The sequence below is a fragment of the Carlito syrichta genome, unplaced genomic scaffold (assembly GCF_000164805.1).
Source record: "Carlito syrichta isolate Samal-C Ts95f unplaced genomic scaffold, Tarsius_syrichta-2.0.1 Scaffold308802, whole genome shotgun sequence".
Taxonomy (NCBI): Eukaryota; Metazoa; Chordata; class Mammalia; order Primates; family Tarsiidae; genus Carlito; species Carlito syrichta.
The window spans coordinates 188,893-211,677 of NW_007252898.1; the positions used below are offsets into that span (position 1 = coordinate 188,893).

A 22,785-nucleotide genomic window follows, 5' to 3' on the forward strand; every position below is an offset into this window, starting at 1 on the left:
TGCTATATTCATTAAGCTAAGTAGCACTACATAGTTTAGAGACAAACTTAAGTGTATTAGGTTGTGAAGCTAATATACTTAACACGTTTATTCAGATTTGTATCAAATTGAACATAAATAGAAAATTTGGATCTTCAAAAATAGTTAAGACAATGAATTTACATAAGAGTGAATCTACTGTGTTGTATACAAAGTCACTTCAATTGCTTCTTCTGCTCTTTAAAAGTATGCAGAGAGAAAACGTGGCATAAAAAACAAGAAAATTAAAAAAAATAAAAGAGTATCAGCCCTATGCTCATTCTTTCAATGTACTGTCATAGTCTCTGGTAATAGAATAGTATCTAGTTTTAGCAGGAATATTTTGACTTTGTGTGTGTTCCTGTGATCTTTTTAAGGATATTTGCTGATTTCTTCCTAAGATATTTTAAATGTTCCCTTACCTATTTGACATTTCTATGACTTACAGATCTCTAATCAATTACTCAATATGCACCATAAATATGTCATCCTTTGATTATAAATCACGTATATTTGCTTTTTAAAAAAAAAACCAAAAATCGCTTTTCTTCCCATCATGCTTTATAATTATAAATTATCCACTTGTATTTCCAATATTTGCCAGAAGGGAAATATTGGAACCTATGAAAGACTAGACTTAGAGAAATGTATTATAATAACCTAACTCTGTAGGGTTTAAAGTTTGATCATGCACCTCTTCTAAGCACCTAGACAGCACAAATCAAAGTGAAATTTATTTCTGATTTACATACTTTTGGTGTATCAAAAAACTTTCCAATGTACAGTAAAAAAGATATTGGTAATAACTGCATTACTGATCATTTATTTTCTATGGTGCAAAAAACTTTTCAATATGCAGTAAAAAAGATATTGGTAATAACTGCATTTCTGATCATTTATTTTCTATGGTGCTTTGACAGTTGCTGTTAATACTGAACAGGACATGTGAACACAGAAAATACAAACTACTCCTTTATCAAAAGCAGCCTTCCCTTTCGATTCTCTAGTGGTGGTGTTATACAGGAGACATGAAGTGAGCTATGAAGGAAAACACAGTGTTCAAGTGTAATAGACAAAAGTCATTTGGTAGCCGGGTGACAACACCTGCTTTTATAAATCTTCCTGTAACTTTCACTTAATTTCTATATTCATCAGTATTTTATATCATGTATCCTCCTAGAACTTTTTCTATGTATTTATAAATATACACACGATGCTTATGTTTATAACAAAGATATTGTACCTTTTGCAACTTGCTTTTTTATTCAACTAAGAAAAAGTTTATAATACTTTTTATAAGTTATAATAAAAAAGATAAACAATCTTAAAAGTTATAATAAAAAAGGTAAACAATTTCTAACAGATTTTGCTAAAATGACCTCTATACTAGCAGTAAACTTATACACTCCCACCAACTGTGCTTTTCCACAAGCAACTGTTGTCACAAATCTTAAGGATGAAAAATCATCTTATTTTAACCTTAATTTTCAATATGTACTGGTAATCATTTCAAAATAAATGTGGCATAGATGCATACAGTACAATACTATTCAGCCTTCAAAGGGAAGAAAATTCTGACACATACTATGTGTCAGCACATGAACCTTGAGAACACTACACAGGTGATTTATGTGAGGTACTCAAAATGGGCAACTTTATAAAGATGGCAATGATAGCATCCAGCAGTTTCACTCCTACATATATGCCCAAGGAATTAAAAGGCAGGGACTCAAACATACTTACTCCTAAAAACATCAGTGTTTTTAGAAGTTACTCACAACAGACAAACTTTTGGTGTCCTATTCAATAAATCACTGCCAAATACAATATTCATGAAGACTTCCTGTTTTCTTCTAGGAGTCTTAGAATTTTAGTTCTTAAATATAGGTCAGTCTTTTGATCTATTTCAGTTCGTTTTTGTATGTGGTGCAAGGTAAGGTGGGTACTTTTAAATACCTCTTTCTCTAATTTCCTGTTCAAATCCTTTGCTTATTTTTTCCATTGGATTGTCTTTTTCACATTCCTTTGTAAGAATTCTTAATGTATCCTGTCTTTTATGTATGTTGTAAGTATCTTTCTCCCAATTTGATATCTGTCTTTCAAGCTTTGTTTACTGTACCTCTATTGCTCTAAAATGCTACCTTTTATGTGGTCAAATTCGCCAACTTTTATAAAGACAAATGCTTTTGGGTCTTGATAAGGTCTTCCTTACCCTCAAAACATAAACAATATTTTCTAACATTCTTTTTTAATCACATTTTTTCCTCCTGCTCCACTGTTCAAAAGGTTATCTTTGGTTAAGTTGACTAAATTTAGGTATACTTATTGGCTAAGCCTCAATTACTACACTAATGTAATCTGTTAATCAATAAATATTTCAACTCTATTGCCAATCTTTCTAATTTTTCAAGAATATTTAGTCATCCTAAATATTATTTTAAAGCAAAGCAACTTAGTAATATAGTTGGCCTATTACAACCAGGTAATGACCTTTTCCTTCTATGTCAGTTGTAAAAGGCAGGTACATTTAACACAAACTGAAGTCTTCACATTCAGCACTTTGGGAGACTGAGAAGGGTGGATTGCTTGAGCCCAGGGGTTTGAGGCCAGCCTGGGCAACATAGTGAGATCTCTTCTCTACAAAAAATAAAAAATAAATAAATAAATAGCTGGACGTGGTAACATGTACCTATAGTCCCAGCTACTTCATCTGGAGGCTGAGGTGGAAGGATCACCTGAATCCAGGAGTTTGAGGCTGCAGTGAGCTGTAATTGTGTCACTGCACTCCAGTCTGAGTGACAGAGACCCTCCCAACAAAAATAAATAAATAAAATTATTAAGCAAAAATTCAAACAGGGAAAATCACTAGGCTGATGAGAAGAGTCAATAAAAATTGTTAAATAGCACAGATATTTCTACTAAGGGGAAAAATACTTCAGCTTAATAACATTTCACAAATTTAGACTAACTTGAGAACAATCTGAAAAGATAAAAATTGTTATACAAGTTACTTAAGGAAGTAACATTGTCTTCAATTCACAGGAAAAAGTAGTACTTGGAAAGATTGCACAATTTTCCCTATATAAACAGACAACTCCAAGGTTATCAAGTTTGTTCCTTTAAATTTAAAATTATTATACATAAATTTTGTATATAATGCTTGTAATTATTAACAAACACACTTCATGGAATTTAAACTTGAATCATCTCTGATTACAAAGTGTGAATTACTAGAGTCCAAACTGATACAGATTTTTAAATATGTTATGTCTTTCATTACATATGGTTTTGGAAAAAGAACATGGGTTTTGGAAAAGCTGCCTCTAATACTCACCATGTACTTGAAGTGTGGCAATATTCCAACTCCTCATTTCCAAGAGAGAGATATCTTCCCTCACAGTGTTGTTTTACGGAATAAACTAAAATGTCCATAAGAAAATTAGCACCAAACCAGGTACAGGTCAGAAATAGTGCTTGAAGCACGAAGGGAGAGGACGGTCTTAGAAGGTGAACAAAGTACAAAATGTAATAAAACATAAAGTCAAACCCTGAAGGGAAAATAGCCTGACTGAAAAAACTAAAACTCTAAAATATTGTGGTTATATGCTGTAACAGACAGAAGTACACTCTGTCTGGGAAACAGAGTGGAAGAGGTTAACACTGCGAACCCAATGACATTAGAGCTGGGTCTTAAGGGAAGAGTACTGAATTCAACAGGATAGAAGAAAGAACATGTCCTATTTAGGCCCAGAACATGAAAGAACATAACTCGTCTTAGAAATGCCCAAGTTTGCAACAGTTGACTTACAGAGGATTAAGAGTGAAATGGCTCCAGATTAAGCTAAAATAGACTGCAACCATACTGTTAAGTGCCTGCTACAATCTCACTAAGAAGTATAAACTTTATCCTTTGGATAATGGGAAACCATCAGAAGTTTCTAACCAAAGAACTGACACAATCCAATCTACATTTTATAGTGATGCCACCACAAGGGGCCAGACAGGGTAAGAAAGTAGTCAGGGTATTTCCAGAGAGATGACTTGAGTTTCAATAATGGCAGTGACAATAACAATAGAAAGGATACAATAACAGGACAGAGTGTCTAAGATTTGTCAATGGGTGAGTGGGAGGGGGCAGGGTGGGTGGGTAAGAATGTTGAAGAACAAGGAAAAGTTAGGGGGAGCACTGCTGACAATTAATGAGAATCTAGGAAAAACTTGTGGGGAAAGGGAGAAATTTGGGGGATACTGTATCTGAGGAAATTTAACAAATACCAAGAACTTAGAGAAGAGAAATAGTTATATATGAACTAGAAATAAAGAGTTGAGTCATGATGGTTACAAAGAGTGACTACCAAGGAAAAGAGGACATATTATAAGCAAGAACAAAACACAGGGGAAAGGTTGAAAGATACTGATATATGAGGAGTGGGAAGGAAACAGAACTAGAAAACTGAAATAGAGTAGTATCTCAGAAGCCAGGGAGAGAATTTCAAAAATGAGAAAACACCTAAGACATGCTAAATGTACAAAGGCGGAAAAAAAAAAAAACAGACTTTTTTTTTAAAACAAACAAGGATTTTTAAGATAAAATTTTCTGTGACTAAACTGTCAAATAAAACGACAGGAACTTAAACCAAAACATCCTATGGAAAATTCAATAACTACTGTTGTTAGTTCAGATGTCGCCATTCAATAATTTCCTTTACAAATTCAATTCTGCAACAGGATAAATCTGACGTGTATGTATGAATACCGGTAAAAAGCATCTTTAGGAAATTTGACATTTGGAACAAGCATTAAACTCTGTTTAATGTGTTATGTACTGTATGGTATATATATTAAAACATATGGTTTAGTAATATGCAACACAAACTGCTGTAGTACAGGGAAAATTCAAATAACATGCACAAAAGGAGAAAGGAAATCAGAAGCAAAAGAAATCCAACTATTTGAATCCTTTGTCACCAAGTTAAATAGATGTGAATTAATTGATTAAGCAACAGATTAGGTTTAGACTCACCAGTATCTCCTAAGCCGACAGGACATTTAAAAGTTCCCCAACACTTACTAGTGGTCTGCTAGTGGATTCATCTGTGATTATTTATTGTCTTTTAATTTCCTTAGTTTTAAAAAACATACTACAAAGTAAAAGCTTGGGATCATGAATGATCTACTCAAATATACTTATCGATACATACTGCTTATGTTGTGTGTTACCTCTCAAAAAGAAGCTGTTCTCCTAATTTTTCTTTTTCAATATGCTATACAGATATATTTGGAGATAGGGCTGGCCTCTGCTACCCAGGTTGGAGTATAGTGGCGTGATCCTGAATCATTGCAGCACTGACATCCTGGGCTCAAGCTGTCCTGCCTCAGCCTCTCGAACAGGTGGGACTACAGGTGTGTGTCACCATGCCTAGCTATTTTTCTTTTGAATTTTCTGGGGAGACGGAGGTCTCACTATGTTGTCCTAGTTGGTCCTGAACTCCTGAGCTCAAGCAAACCTGAGCCACCTGAGCCTCCCAAAGAGCTGGGATTATAGGCATCAGCCACCACACCCAATAACATGCTATCATTATTAACAATGAATTGGATATGAACAATCTGAGTTATAATACTTAACTTCTACTCCTCAGACTTAAAAGTCCAATTCAGTCCTTATCTTGTGGCCCACGACTTAGTTTTCTAATCACAAACTAAATCCAATAATTGCACGTTATATAGAAACAGTTTCAAAATGTCTCTCTTCATATAAAATTTTAATTAAAAGAAAATTGAGACAACTTCTAAACTAAACTATGAAGACAATTATCACAAAAACAAAAGTACTGTATACAAATATGAAGAAACAGTTATTTGACTTTGGCAAGTTATTTAACCCATTACTGTTATAAATTAAGCACCTGACTTTAGTGTCAAAGGCAAGAAAGGCTTGATAATTATCAATTAAAAGAAAGAGCTAAATATTGCTAGCTCTAGACCTAAATCTATACAGTAACATTCAAAAATACTTTTTAAAAAAAGTATAATTAAGAGTCTTATACGCCAAAGGAAATAATGTAATATATCAAAAACTTAGAAACTATAGTTCAACGTGCAGCATCTAGTAATAATGGCATACCTTTTCTTTCTGTTTTCTGTGCAGGGACAGAAGATGTGGGTGTAGGCAGTTTTGATAAAGTAGATGCTCCATTAGCATCAAATGATTTCTTTGGCTGGTGATCAGACTGTAGCGTAAATGGACTAGAAGGAACAGTGCTTGGGGTAGCAGTTGGATGAACCACTGGTTTGATGGGGTGCTGTACTGGCGTAGAACTACTGTGAGTCTCTGCTCTTGGCAGTCTGTAGTCTCTGTCATTGTGTCTGCTTGTTTGAGACAAAATATTCTGTGGGAGCAAACTACTGGCATCACTGGAATGCTTGTCTTCCACTTTAGTTCACAGTTCGAAAAAAGAGATGTTGGAATGACGGAAGGGGGAAAAAAAAAGATTACGTTAGAATCCTGCCTTAACATCAGCTAATTTAGCAACATAATATACCTTTTTATAAAACTGCAAACCTAGTTAATGTCTGCAGTTCTATCACTGGCATATAAATATCCAAATACTGGAAGAAGAGTTGTTTTTGCTCAACTACAGATATTAATCTGTACTCAGATTTCAAGGGGGCTTTAAATTTTGGGTTTTTTTTGTTTGTTTTTTAAGATTCTTTAGAGTCACATTGTAGTTCAAACAAAACATTTTTTTAAAAAAAATATAGAGTTAAAACACTGTGCTCAAATAAATTTTTAAAAATGTTTTAAAAACAGAAAAGGTAAATGCTCCATTCTCTAGAGAATACAGATCAGAGGTTCTAATAGTTGACTGAATTATTCCCAGTGGTTCAACTGGAAAGGAATATTAGCTTTGTCATATTTTTCTGAATACTAAAGTACCTAATTAGTGGTCTCTAAAGTAGTTTATTAGGGCTTAAATGAAATCATTTTAAGATGGCTAAAGTTATGATAAACAGTGCGATCAACAAGTAAATCAACTAATATTTTGAAATATGCTACAAGTAGCAGAGTTAGTAATAAAATCATGATGTATAAGGCTATCTTAAAACAGGGGTCCTGTATCCACACCATAGTCAGAAAAATCTACTTATCACTAGGTATATTAAAAAAAAATTCTCTTTCAATGTAAAGCCACAAAAAATATTCTAAACTCAGAAATAAGTATTGAAAACAGTTTAAACTCTATCAAAACATTTAAATTCCAACACTAGTTAGCAGTATTTTGCACAAAACAGAAAATTTCTACAAAAGAGAAAATTTCAACAATTATGTCAACAAAGTTTGTATTTGTCAAAAAGTCTCTAATGTAAACTACAATATTCCAATCAGTAACTTAAAAAAAAATCCAAGTAGAGAAATAGTCTTAAAGTATGCAATGTATAATTTTATCAAAATATGCCCTCTGTTGAGTATTGTTACTGTTTTTTCCAATTCACAGCCCCTCTAATTTTAAAGACAAAGCACAAAGAAGGAAATATACTCAAACTGTAAGTCAGTTTTAAAGATGTCAATATACAGCTACTACATATTATATCAAACAAGTTACTGGCATACCTCAAAAACTTCAATTATATCAAAACACAAGGTCTTTTGACAATGACAGTATGTAAAATTCAGTGTTATAAATTACACAATATACTATTTTAGAAAAATGAACAAAAAATGAGCAGCAGAATACACACGTCTGTTGCATGATATTAATGCAGTAACCTGCATGGACATAAGTTTTGTAATTTTTATTCTGGAACTACGGTTTCTTCCTGCAAAGAGGATACCCATTACAACAGAAACCTTTAGAGATAGATACAACAGGAATAATACCATGCCCAACCCTATCACTCAGGTGACTACAATTTTTGTTTTCCTAAGAAAATACTCTTTCAATTCTGTATGGCTACAGTCAAAATGTACCCAATGTATATACTCAAATGAAAATTAAAGATGATACTTATAACATCAGCAATTTTTTTTTTAAAAAAAGGAAGTAGCATTACAAGGAATGAGGGGAGTATAGTTGCAACAGCTTTCTATTACTTACAACTTTAGATAGAATACAGTTAAAGCAGTGACTCTGTTTGCACCCCAATTCCCAGAGAACATTTTTGCTTGTCATGACTGAAGAGTGGGAAGGTGTGCTACTAGCACCTAGTGGGTAGAGACCAGTTACGGCAAATCAATGATCTACAACAAGGAATTACCTGACTCAAAATATAACTAGTGCTACTGCTAAAAATCCCAAGGACTGTTTCTCTAAACACAGAGCAATCACCATTATAAGGCATAGATTAGATGATACAAATAATCCACTAGCAGTTAACAGCAAATTAAAAAGTTTATCCAGACAGTTTTCAATCAAGTTGTGGAGAACAATTAATATTTGCTAAAACAGCTTAATACTTTGCATTAATACACTGCAAAAAAAAATGTATTAAATGTACAATTTTTCCTACTTAATCCCTTTACATGTAAAAATCTTTCCAATCGTTCCCTCTCTCCCATACATCTTTTACTGGTAGTAAGGAACAAGCTTTAAGCCTTAACCTACACAAATACCAATATAGAAAACAAATGAGAAAACTGCTAATATTTTTTGGACAAAGCTAAACACTTAAATGACTTACTGACTTTACTACAAATACATCAAGTATAGCTAAGCTAACCAAACCACTTAAAAAAAGCAACATAACTAAGATCCTTTCTCAAACATTGTTTAATAACTAAAAAAAAAGGGGGGGGAGATATAAAATACTGACTACATTTCAACAAACCACACACTGACTCATTTGCATATCTAGGATATTTCAGCTTAAGGTTGTGTAAACAGACAAGTGGGCAGATATGAGTCATAATTTTGCTTACAGTAGGAAATGAAGATATATCCACGCAGTCAATATAACAAATGTAGAATTATAAAAGGACACGGAAACATAACCCTGAGCAAAAAACAGGTTAACATAGAATCCCATTTTTGGCATAAGACACATGCATATGTAATTTCCATGTACATTTATAGGCACACAGAAAAAAGGCTTATGTCCCAAAATGTTCCAAATCATGGGATTAAAAAATTTACCCACCTTGCAATTTTTTACTTATGAAACATGTCTTACTTTCCAAACTGTAATTAAAAAAACAAAAATTTAAAAACTACAACTGGAGGCCCAAGCAAGAAAAAGAAAAAAAAAGAGCTAATCTTTGAAAGTAAGAGATTCACACAGATAAACAATGAAAAAACACAGAAATAATATTTTCACTTCCCATCAATTTTTGTATGAGAGCTCTTACTTTCTCATCATTTCTTTGTCTCAAGGGAAGAATGACTTAGATGAGCAGTTATTTTAGAGAGAATAAAGGAGACATACTAGGCTTTGCTTTTTGTTTTTGGGAATCATTCACTAGTAAGTCAAAAGGTCTGGCCCAATCTAGTAGAGTCTAATTCTGGGATCAAGTTAGCAGGCAAACTCCAACTTAAATCTTTATTTTATTTTTTTTTAAAAAAAAGGATTTTTTTTTTTGTTTTTGAGTTGGAGACTTACTTGTCAGTCTGGAGTACAGTAGCACTACCATGGCTCACCACAGCCTCTACCTCCTGGGCTCAGGTCATCCTTCAACACACCTCAGCCTCCCAAACAACACTACAAAGGTACATGTCACCATACCGGCTAATTTTTAAAATTTTTTTGTAGAGACATGGTCTTACTGTGTTGTTGTCCAGGCTGATCTCGACTTCTCTGGTTCAAGCAATTGTCTTGCTCCAGCCTCCCAAAGTGCTGGGATTTCAGGCATGGGTCTGGCCAAAAATGTGATTTTTATACCTGTCAGTTCTCCTCTGTGCACCACCTCTCATTTGTTCAGGAAACGCACAGGTTGGGGACTATTTACTTCAAGAGGAAAACTTTTGTCTCATTTTTAATTGTTTGCCAAAAGTCACAGTCAAGATATACAGCAGGCCGGGCTTGGTGGCTCAGCCTATAATCCCAGCGCTTTGGGAGGCTGAGGTGAATAGATTGCCTGAGCCCATGAGTTTGAGACCCGCCCAGGCAACTTAGCGAGACCTCATCACTACAATAAATCAAAAATTAGCCAGGTGTGGTAGCTCGCACTTGTATTTCTAGCTACTTGGAAGGCTGAGGTGAAGAATGGCCGGAGTCCAGCAGGTCAAGGTTGTGGTGGCCGGGAGTGTGCCACTGCACTCCAGTCTAGGCGACGGAGACTCCAACTCAAAAAAAAAAAGATATAAAGCAAAATGGGACTACAACCCAAATCTTTTGCCACAAAATACAATGTTCTTTAATTTTCTAGCTTCAGTATTTTAAGTCATTTCCTAAGAATGAAGTACAATTCCACTAGTAGATTTAAGATTTTAATGTTTAATACTCAATCCTGCAGAGCTATATTATCGTTTTATCATAAATAATTTTTTCCTGTTCCCAAATAAATAAATAACCCTTAAGGATTTTCTGGGGCAGGGGAAACTTTTTTTAAAGCAGTAATCCAGCCAGGCTCTGTGGCTCAGCCTGTAATCCCGCGCCTTTGGGAGGCTGAGGTGAGTGGATTGTCTGAGCTTGCGGGTTCGAGACCCGCCAGGGCAACTTGGTGAGACCTCATCTCTACAATAAATCAAAAATCAGCCGGGCGTGGTAGTGCACGCCTGTAATTCCAGCTACTCGGAAGGTTGAGGCGGAAGGATTGCCGGAGCCCAGTGGGTCAAGGCTGTGGTGGCTGGGAGCAGCCACTGCACTCCAGTCCGGGTGACGAAGTGAAACTCCAACTCAAAAAAATAAAATAAAATAAAGTAGTAATCCCTTCAGAGACCAAAGACATACCCCCAACCTTTTTGTTTTGAGTTACAGGAACAGGATTTAAATGTTTAAGTCTAATTTTCAAAAAACATTATCTTAAAATTCTTCTAGGTCAGGCTTGGTGGCTCAGCCTGTAATCACAGCACTTTGGGAGGCCGAGGCGAGTGGATTGTCTGAGCCTGTGGGTTCAAAATCAGCCCAGGCAACTTGGCAAGACCTCACCTCTACAATTAAAACAAAATAGCCGGGTGGGGTAGCGCGTGCCTGTAGTTCAGGCTACTCGAAAGGTTGAGGTGGAAGGATTGTCGGAGCCCAGCAGACCGATGCTGGGGAAGCTGTAAGTGTGCCACCGCACTCCAGCCTGGGTCATGGAGTGAGACTCCAACTCGGAAAAAAAAAAAAAAAAAAAAAAACCCTTCTAAAAATTTCAAAAAGTACCCAAGAAAAAAGTACCCAAGAACCCTAAGTGGCACTTACATTTTATTCAGGGTAAGGGAAGTTACTGGGAATAAAATACCTTAACTAAATATTCAAAGTTAAGAGAGTGAATTGAAAACTAAATGTATGATGTAAACCAAATTGTTCCATTTGCACAAAATTTGGCCTCAAAAGAAAATTAAGGTATGCCCACAGTTTGATTTATAGATGAAGAACACCTTAGCACAAAAGGGTAGAAGTTTTCCAATAGTTTAATAATTTTGTAGAAATTCAGTACAGAGATGTTATATAGCTCTATTATCATGATAAAGTTAGTTTCTAAATATGAACAAGTTACTCACTGATAACATAAAAAACCGATAGGTACTTTGGTACCACTGTGTTTGGATATACTTCAATTATTAGACTGAAACCCAGTAAGTTCTGGGTTCAGTTTAGAGGGACACAACTTAAGGGCAGGAGGGTGTAATGGGGGTAGAGGTGGGTAGGGAATTCCTATTTAAAAAAAGAAGCCAATCCAAAATAAGAAATTGTATTGTTTATCATTCAACTCCATCACAGCTACAATGAGTAATGAGAAATACATTATGTGTATCATTCCACTATACATACTTTCCCTTTTCAGGAAACAGAATGGTGGAGGTTGGAGAGAGAGATCCACAAAGGAAGAATCTATATGGCTTACTATAGATCTATTTAACTACATATATAGACAGTGATGCATACAGATTTGAAAAGTAAATTATAGGAATGAATTATACTGTTTCAAAGAAAAAAAACTAGTACTTACTTCCACTGGCAAACCCACTAGTGGCTGTTGCTTGCATCACCTCTCTTCTGTAATCCCTATCTTTCGGGAAGCTATTAACTGCCATCTTGTTTGCCTCTTTTTGTCTCTGTTCTCTAAAAATAAAAAATAGACCCACAAAAATTATGTCAAGATCAGGAGTCACTATAACAGCTCAGGTCAAATGTCCAACAAAATGGTATATGGAAAATAAAATAACTGAAAATGACAATATTGGTCATACTGGTATGGGAGATGGAATGTAGCAATCAGAACACTAGTGTTTCTCACTAATGGTAAAACTACATCAATTACTTATACTGTTAACCCGACAACCAGAACTCTGCAATATTAATTCTATATGTGTCCTAAAAAATTATAGATTTCTATTATAAATTTTAAGGAGGATTATTATTTAATGCCATAAAATGTTAATCTATGTAACAGAGATCAAAAAATATTGTTTTAGTTAGTTTAAAAACAAATACCTTTCAAGCCACTCTTTTGGTTTTTCCCACTGTGAGACTTCTGTTCGGCAATTGTAGTAGTATTTTTTCCCAGAAGAGCTAATATGCTCAGACCAGTCATCTGCAGAATCATAAGGCTTAAAAATATATAAAAAAAAAATTAGAATATGTTAATACTATTTAATTAATAGACATGAAATATCAAGAATGTCAATGGTTTTCAAAGCACATATAAGGAAAAAAGTATGAGATACAGGTACCCAGACCTAGAATGTAATTATCTACATATGTATTATAGAAGATCTTAGTCTATGAAAACCTTCAAAGACAACAGAAAACAGATCAAAATCAAACAGACTAATATTAGTTTAGTAGGCATAGAAAGAAAGATATGAAATTAACACCCTGACTTTAGAAGGCATTGCAAAAGAGTTCCTCATTATACTGTTACTTGCTGACATGCAGTATCATGGGAGTGGGGAACCTATTCTAAACTAACTAATATGATGGCACAAGATCACTAATTCTGAATTTTAAGGCAATTCTATATATATATATATATATATATATATATATATATATATATATATATATAGAGAGAGAGAGAGAGAGAGAGAGAGAGAGAGAGAGAGGATGACCTTCCTGTATTACTATATATATGTAATTGTACCTTAGAATTCAGAATTATATATACATATATATATATGTAATAGAGAATGACCTTCCTGTATTATTGCTACATAGTGAAAAAAGGCACCAAAATTTGAAAAATGTGAACAGAAAGCTAATTAAAAGCTATGCATTTGTCTTACCTTCAAAATCCAAGAGATGGGACAAGTATTAACTATAACTGTGTTCTCAAGTTATACACAGGATCAGGATTTTCCCATAACTGAAACTGATCTTTCCAAAATTCCCAGATACAATTCTTGTAAGTTTTTTTTTTAAAAGCAGGCAATGTGATACAATGGTGAAAAATCAGAAAAATTGGAAAGGTACACTTTTCATGAAACTAATCTTAAAAAATGAAATGTTTATGTGTATCTCACATATCCTAGTTGAATTTCTTAACTGTTTTTTCAAAAGAGCTTGAGATTTAAATAACAGTACGGCATTTGGCATTTTACATATTTTTTTTTAATAGCCAGCAGAAGATTTGTGAATGTCTGCAACACAAACAAATAAGAGGCTGAGAAAATGGATATGCAAATTACCCTAATTTGAACATTACACATTGTATGTATTTATTGAAACATCACTATGCATCCCATAAATGTGTACAATTGTGTCAACTAAAAATAATAGTTTTAGAAAAGAGTAAAGCATTTGAAAAAATAAAATAATATACTGCATTATGGTAGCCTATCATTCTGGGTTCAACACAGTATATATAAAGTGACACAATTTCCAAACTTGAAGAGATGAAATTTTATTCACAGCCTTGCCCTCACCCATCTTTAATTTTACCAACTAGGAAACAAGCTGAGAAAATTTATAAGTTGTCCATAAATCGCAAAACTAACTTGCAGTTTATTTATATTAAATTAACAGCAGTTCTGGTAATGCCTTAATAACGTAGAGGGCACTTGAAAAGACACTGCTGTCATATTTTTCTACACTCAGGTTAACATATCAAAATAATGAGGGTAAGGTAAGGCAGCCTTCAAACCTCTAAAAGCCATAAAAATAATTCTCAATCCCTCTGGCTTCCAGAAGAAATCTACAAACAAGCATTAGGAACCCAATCAAAAAAGGTCTCATTCATAAAGTTTTTCTCCACCTCCCATGCCTAAATTATTATGTAATTGATTCCTTGCCAAGAGGTTACATGGGATTACTAGATTAGTAGAATGAGAGGGAGGCAGAATGAGATTTGCTACTAGCAGAATGAGGACACTGGAGTAACCAGTGCTCTTCAAAGTGATGGTGCGCCAACCTGTTCTGAAGGAGATTAAGGAGTTAGCATTAGAATATTTAAATATACTTTTTCTTTCACCAAAAGTTGTGCTTTAAGAAAAAAAATTCAGCTGAACTAAACATTGTATTTACTGACAGTTAATTTACATTAAGGCACAATCTCCAAGACAATTATTAGTTCACAGAACAGAATGTTGAAGAGCACTAATGTACCACATTACACTGATTTTTGCCTATCAAACACTAAGTTAGCACAAGCTAATATCTTACATTTAACAAAATATATTCTAGGGTACAGTATTACAATCCCATATCAGTAACTTTATCTTCTCCATCCCATTGCTACTATCAGGGATTTAAGGAAAAAAGAAAAACTTTCAAGTTAGGGGTAATTTTTACAATGCTGATATGCAACGGTAGGAGTCAAATTTCTTGATTTTTTTTTTTCTTTTCTTTTTTGTGTTGGAGTCTCACTCTGTCGCTCGAACTGGAGTACAGTGGCACACTCCCAGCCACCACAGCCTCGACCTGCTAGGCCCTGGCAATTCTTCCAAGGAGCCGAAACTACAGGCACGCGCTACCACACCCAGCTAATTTTTGATTTATTGTAGAGTCGAGGTCTTACCAAGTTGCCTGGGCGGGCCTAGAACCCACAGGCTCAGGCAATCTACTCGCCTCAGCCTCCCAAAGTGCTGGGATTACAGGTCAAGCCACTGAGCCCAGCCAAATTTCTTGATTTTACAAAAAGAATACCTAAGATTGACAACTGAACTTAAACAAAAGGCCCGAAAATATTTCAAGTTTCCTAAATTAGGCTTGAGATGATTGCCAAAATTATGATCTAAAGCAGCTCCCTAAGTGCTATGCAGGAAATATTAGATAACCCCAGACCCTTTCACAAGTTCAACACTATCTTAATAATAATAATACTAAGATGATTTTGTCTTTTTCCTCCTCATTCTATCACAAGACTCTGAATGGATATCAACGTCACATATTATTAACAAGATATTGACTGGAAATTCTGTATCTTCCTTCTGTTAAGTCAGTCATTAAAGAGATGGTCAATGACTTTTTTTTTTGTTTTAGAAAACACTTTTTTCCCCCCCAGAGTCTCACTGTCACCTAGGCTGGAGTGCAGTGGCATGATCAGTTTGCTGCTGCATCAAACTCTTGGGCTGCTCAAGTGGTTCTCCTACCTCAGGCTCCCCAATAGTACCATGCCCAGCTAATTTTTTTGGTAAAGACAACTTCTCGGTATGTTGCCTAGGCTGGTCTGTAACTCCTGGGCTCAAGTAATCTTTCTGTCTCTGTCTCCCAAAGTGCTAGAATTACAGGTGTGAGCCCCTCACCCAGTAAAAATAGTTACTTTTCATAAAGATATTACATGTTAACATAAATGGGTATCCAATTGGTATTTTAAAATAAGTTATTATTTAATTCCTATTTTAATTTTTAACAGGGTAAATATTGATGAGACTCAAACTTTCTCTTTTCTGTTTTTTTGAGTTGGAGTCTCATTCCGTTGCCCAGGCTGGAGTGCAGTGGCACGCTCACGGCCAACCCAGCGTTGACCTGCTGGGCTCTGGTGATCGTTCTGCCTCAGTCCTCCAAGTAGCTGGAACCACGGATGTGCGCTACCATGCCCAGTTGATTTTTTGATTTATTGTAGACCATGTTGTCCAGGCTGGTCTCGAACTCCATGAACTCAGGTGATCCTCTCACCTCGGCCTCCCAAAGTGCTGGGATTACAGGCTTGAGCCACTGCACCCAACCCTCTCTTCTTTAAGAGGCAGGGTGTTGCCCAGACTGCTCTCCAACTCTTGGGCTCAAGCAATCCTCCCTCCTTAGACCCTGGAACAGCTGGGATTACAGGCATGGATTACACTTGGCTTGAGATTCAAACTTAATTATGCAAAGAATATTCAGTTGGTAACAGGAGCTGGAATATGAATTTAAGCACTTCGCAGAAAAATCAAAATCGGCATAGGATACTTAAATGGGAATATCTTAATTGTAGTGTTTTAAAATAGGAATAAGCAACTTCTTTTGAAATAAAGAAATTCAGAGCCTCTTTTAAAAATCAAATATGATAACTAATCTGAATATTTAGACGACTAAGTCCTATGATAATTTTTATTAGGAAGGAAGCATTCAACAAGCTTTTCCTTGATATGGATTTACCATGAGCCAGGCTCTATGTTAAATACATTACAATAAATGCGTGCCTTAAGATTTAGGGAAGTACATTACATGCTAACATCATAATCTAATATTTAAAAAAAAGATAGGCTGGGCTTGGTGGCTCGGCCTGTAATACCAGCATTTTGGGAGACTGAGGTGAGTGGATTGCCTGAACCTAAGGGTTTGAGGCCAGCCTGGGCAACTTGGAAAGACCTCGTCTCTACAATAAATAAAAAATTTAGCTGGGTGTGGTAGAGTGTGCCTGTAGTTCCGGCTACTTGGAAGGTTGAGGTGGAAGGATCGCCAGGGCCTAACAGGTTGACACTGGGGTGGCCGTGAGCCTTGGGCGACAGAGTGAGCTCCAACTCCAAAACAACCAAAAACCAAAAAAAAAAAACCCCATAATTTAAACTAGACTTTCAACAGTTAACTTGATTTAAAAATCACCCAGGTAACCAAATGTCTGTGTAGAAAACTCCAAAGTCAACTTCTCAGGTAAGATTAAATTTGCAGTTTGGAAATGCTATGTGTCATGGCCATTGGCTATTAATTATAATGTAAATACCACTACTTGGAGGATAGTTACTTACCTACAGTAGAAAAATACAGAAAGGAAACACTGATTCTGAAAACACATAACATTTCATCTATTCTGGTAATGGTCTTCACTTTCCACTTACTCCCTATGATTTGAATCTTTCCAGTTTATCTAGTGCCCATTATGTATTCTTTCTGCTTTCACCAGGTTAAGCCATTTTTTGAAAATCAAAATAATCAAAATCTATTTTCCTTGAATTAGGAATTTTTTGGTTTTTAGTTTTTTGTTGTATAAAACAAACAAAAAAAAATGTCTACATGGGCTGTCACCATCCTAAGAGCAAATACCAAATCTGAATCATCAGTGACAAATGGAACTTTAAGTTCGTGTAAATTAACAGCTTGTTTTTCTCAAAAAAGAAGATTCATTCTAAAATCCTGAATATCCATCTCATTGAAAATGATTTTTTCCCCTATTCTGCACCCAGCCTCCTGTTCCTTGCCATGTTGCCATTGGGCCTCTGTCAGCTTAAAAAGAAAAAAAGAAAATGACTCTTCACAAGCAGTTTGATGACAGCACCTGTTAAGGTTTATCAAGCTGTTTTCTCAGCCTCAATCCCACCTTTCTATAGGCTGCTCTATGTGATGCTAGGACTGGGACAATACAATTTACTCTATTTAACCAGTTGATTTCCTGTTAGAACAATTACAAGACTGAAAGCCAGGAGAAAGGAGAAGGCTAGCAGCCACAGTTGTTTCCAGCTCTCCACTACCCCACCACCCTGCCACAAGAACTAATTTCACCATACTCTCAGAAGTACTATCACAACTCTGTGGAGATCTTCCTCTAAACTATTAGGTTCTGACAGCCCCCACAATTTCCTATAGTTCCACAACCCTAGGTGGTAATTACTATACATGTTACCCCTCAAATTTCTTTTTTTCCAGTCCTCAACATCTATCTACAATATCTGCTTAACCAATCTTGTATATTAAATCCTATGTTAAAATAACTAGTATGACTTGTTTTCCCAAATGAGTCCTAATACAATACTTAAAATGGCTCTAAATCAATTTTTATCCAAATATTATTCTTAATGCCCCATTTTTAAAGTGGAAATGTATGATCTACACTGCTTCAACAAGGGACAAAAAAAAAATCTGAAGATCTTTCATTGACAGTTAAGGTATGGTGGTCTTTCAAATGTTCAGGCAAAATCTGTTGGGGTCAACTACACCTCCGATGTTCTTCCTTTCCTGTAATATTATTGTCCACACAACTACCTAATTTTTAAAAACTGAAAATATACTAATTATATCCTTCAATAGCTCTCCAATGCCTTCAAGTATAATTCATATTCCTTGGCACAGTATACAGTTTTTTATGACCTGGCCCTCACTTATCTCTGGAACATAGTTCCTATCATTTTTTCACATCAACAAAATCCTGCAGTTTTCCAAACATGCTACCCTTTCTCACACCTCTTCAACTGGTTAAATTATATTCAATCTATTGGGAAGCCTTACTTACACTTTAATATCTTCCCTCATCCAAGCTGGGAGTCCCTGTATTGAGCGCTTCCCAATGTAACTTTAACATGCACTGTGTTAATTGCTTAGTTTTCTATCTCTATCACAGGTTCAAAAGTTCTTTTACATTAGGTCGGATGCAGTGGCTCAGGAAGAGCCATTTAGTTTTACATATACACAGCCTAGCATATGCCTGTTAAATTACAACCTTATTAATTTTCTCTAAATGAGTTAAAATTTCATTACAATCTGTGACTTTAAAAATTCAAAATGAATTAGCAGTCAGAACCAGGATTCAGAAGGAAGGGACTAAACTGATATGCATTTAAAAGTCTTTTCCAGTTACTTCATTAATATTTGAAAATATTTAAAAACCCTCATTGGGTTTCATGCCCTTGAAGAAAGGGACCTTTATACCCCTTGTGTTTGGCAGCGTGTATAGTATATAATAGATAATAAATGCTGCAAGGAATTTACATATTATGGAAAGAAACCAAGCCGTATTAAAGAACATAACAGAAGTTTTAGCCTGAAGCTCTTTATATCTCTGGTATCACAAAGATAAAATATTGTTTTGTATAAGAATGCTGATGAAATACCAAAGATGGCATCTTCTGTGTTCAGTTCCATCAATAAACTCTGCTAATCAGTTTAAAATAGGGTCTATATTAAACAAATACATTAAGAAAAGGTTAAACGTGAGTAAAGCATTTTTAAAAAAGACATTAGATTTAACAGACTTGGCACAGAATTTTTTTTTTTTTTTTTTTGGTAATAAGTTACAAAGAAATAAAAGTGCACACATTTGTAATACTTACTGCATCTGAAGTTTTACTTGGATTATTGCTTGGATTACAAGAGTGTGAATTAGAACTATGAAGAGCACTGTGGTTGTGTGAATTCTCTTGTGGAGAGTAACTGGTCCCTTAAAAAAAAAAAGAAACAAGTAAATTACGAGTAAATTGTATTTCATGTTCAATCTACACTGGTTTTTATCATACTAGAGATCATTGTATAATCCTAAATCAACATTTTTACATACATCAGAAAATATACCTATTCATACTTTTTATAATAAAGTATTCGTAAACTTACTAAAGATATGGCTTAAAAATAACACTATGTAGCTGATATCCTGATATGCTACAGAACATCTAACAAAACCTTTTTTAGAGAAACATAATCTTAATTTCTAGCAACTTCTGTGTGTTCCTTTAAAGAAAAGTTTTATTGTGGATAAACAGAAAAACAACGTAACAAAGAAAATGACAAAAGAATTCAAAGTCACTATTATCAATATGTTTTTACAATTATATTTCAATTTTTTAAATTGTTTCCCCTCTTTGTTATTTAATAGTCATGATAATTTTTCAAGTAAAACAGCATCAAGTTTTTCAAAAAGTTAAGAATTTCAGGGAAGGAGCTGATTTTAAAGATGACATCAAGAGTCTCTTCCTAGCAGGACTAACTCTTACCTAAAAATTGCTTGAGAGCAACTCTGAGTCTTATGAATAATCTACTCTCAAAGACTATCAAAGATAACAGTTTCTCTTTTGTTTTAAGGAAAGCCAATGTATTAAAAATTCAGACTTGCAAAAAAGTTCACCACAAAAGTCTACTGCTAGTACTTCAATTTAATTCCACATACTTCAGGGTTATTCAGCAACAAGTTAATATAATCCAACTGATGGATTGAAATGGTATGAAAGCTACGCAAGTATAAACAAAAACTGAAAGGAGAGAGGACAATTTAAGTGGTTAAGAAATTAGCAGTCAGAACCAGGAATTCAGAAGGAAGGGAGTAAGTAGATATGGATTAGTCTTTTCCATCAGAGGTAAAGAGACTTTCACTTTGCTCTGTATGCAATTAGCAATTGCTATCAACTCATGAATGAAACAAGAATATGGCAAGAGGAAAGGCAAGGGCCACAAGATTTAACCTTGGATACAAGTCTGCTTATAATGGAAGTTACAAGCAGATTTGAAGACCCAAGGAAAGCTACTGAGGTCACAAAAGAAAAACACAACAGTTACTTAAGGATAATGTAGGTGGTACAATAGAGGAAATCTCCTGAGAAGCTTGAGAAATCTAATAGTTTCTTCATCTACTTATTTTATATTGTTTCATGATATCTAATTATGAAAAACACTCTAAAACTCTTAAAATACAGTATGCGATAAATAAATACTGCAATAAATGCTGTAATAATGAACACGATCAAGCAGAAATCAGTCAAAAGTAAGCTCAGTGTGGAGAAAAGATAACAAAATAGGCCTGAGACTGCTATTCCTAGAAAGGACTGTTGGCACAGTTGGCCCTTGGCAGGCACTTAGGAACCAGGACTTAAAGAGGAAAGTTCCCACACCCTACCTGATAAGAGTTGCTCACTGAAACTGAGTGGGATGGTACGTGCCTGTAGTCCTAGCTACTCTGGAAGCTGAGGCAGGATGATCACCTGAGTCCAGAGTTCAAGATGAGTCTGGGCAATGTAACAAGACCCTATCTCTTTTCCTTTATTATTTATTATTATTATTTTTTAATAAAAAGAAATTGCTCACTATGCCTAAGCTTACTGAGAGTCTAAATTTTGGTATACACTAGCAGAGGGTATCTACAAACTAACCAAATCCAATAAAATCCTTGGGTACTAAATTTGGACGCTTTGCTGGTAGACAACATTTCACAAGTGTATCACACTTTGTCAGAGTAATGAAGTGTATCTTGTGGGACTCTATGGGAGGAGAACTCTTTGAAGTTTGCACCTGAATTTCTCCAGACTTTGTCTCATGTGCCTTTTCTTTTTGCTCTGTATCTTTTCACGTAGTAAGTCACAGCTGTGAAAATGACTACATGTTGAGTCCTGAAAATCATCTTAGAGAATCATTGTACCTGAGGGTGGTCTCAGGATCCTAAAACACTTAACAAAGAAAAATTAACACTCCAAGTTTTAAAGAAAGTCTTAGATCTATGCTGAAACTTCCACTTTCCAGACATAACTCAAAAATTTTTTTAAATGATATTTATAATTGAATACAAATAAGAAACAGAACTAGTAATTTGAACTACCAGAATACTGTATATGAACATTACTTGTGAAGTTAACATTTCCATGGAAATTTCCATAAGTATGTCAATAATAATGGAAGAAAGACCAATTTTACTGACAGAAATAAACTCCAGAGTATCCATTAAGAAGCTGCCATTAGGCTGGGCTCGGTGGTTTAGTCTATAATCCCAGTACTTTGGGGGGCTGAGGCGAGTGAACTGCCTGAGCCCACGGGTTCAAGACCAGTCCTGGCAACTTGGCGAGATCTCATCTCTACAATAAATCAAAAATTAGCCGGGCACGGTAGTGCACACCTGTAGTTCCGGCTACTTGAAGGCTGAAGTGGAAGGATCACCAGAGCCCAGCCAAGCCGACACTGGGGTGGCCATGAGTTTGCCACTGCATTCCAGCCGGGGTGACAGAGTGAGACTTCTACTCAAAAAAAGTTGCCATTAGATACTGTACTCTGACCTTTTTTTTTTTTGAGTTGGAGTCTCACTCCGTCACCCCGGCTGGAGTGCAGTGGCACACTCACCGCCACCCCAATGTCGATCTGCTGGACTTTGGCGATCCTTCCGTCTCAGCCTTCCAAGTAGCTGCAACCACAGGCACACACTACCACAGCCGGTTTAATTTTCTTAAATTTTATTGTAGAGACGAGGTCTTGCCAAGTTGCCAGGGCTCCCAAAGTGCTGGGATTACAGGCTGAGCCACCAAGCCTGGCCTGTACTCTGACATTTATTTGCATACATCCTTGAACTAAATGCTCTATGGTGAAATCTATGAAAGTGCCACATTAAAGATTTATTAAAAAACATAATAGGTAGAGTACATTATGAACATAAAGTATATTATAAATGAGATCTATTGATCTCTCATGAGGCTAAGATCTAGGAATCCGCTCCACTTTAATTAGTGGTTACTCCTAAAAAAAAAAAAAAAATCAATGAAAATTCAAATATTAGCCAGGTTCGGTGGCTCAGCCTCTAATCCCGCGCCT

The 22,785-nt window shown here is 35.3% G+C and overlaps 1 protein-coding gene across 4 annotated transcripts in view; it reads right to left on the reverse strand.

Moving 5' to 3' along the window:
- The window catches only part of WAC (WW domain containing adaptor with coiled-coil), a 91,050-nt gene that overhangs the window by 16,719 nt on the left and 51,546 nt on the right, over nt 1-22,785 (reverse strand). For 2 of the 4 annotated variants that reach the window (XM_008065731.1, XM_008065730.1), the window contains exons 3-6: nt 19,557-19,663; nt 12,592-12,707; nt 12,107-12,219; nt 6,143-6,451 (exon numbers count right to left, since the gene is read on the reverse strand). In XM_008065731.1, coding sequence (XP_008063922.1) covers nt 6,143-6,451; nt 12,107-12,219; nt 12,592-12,707; nt 19,557-19,663 — 645 coding nt within the window. The remainder of the gene's footprint in view (nt 1-6,142; nt 6,452-12,106; nt 12,220-12,591; nt 12,708-19,556; nt 19,664-22,785) is intronic. The other 2 variants (XM_008065733.1, XM_008065732.1) reach the window with 1 other exon arrangement.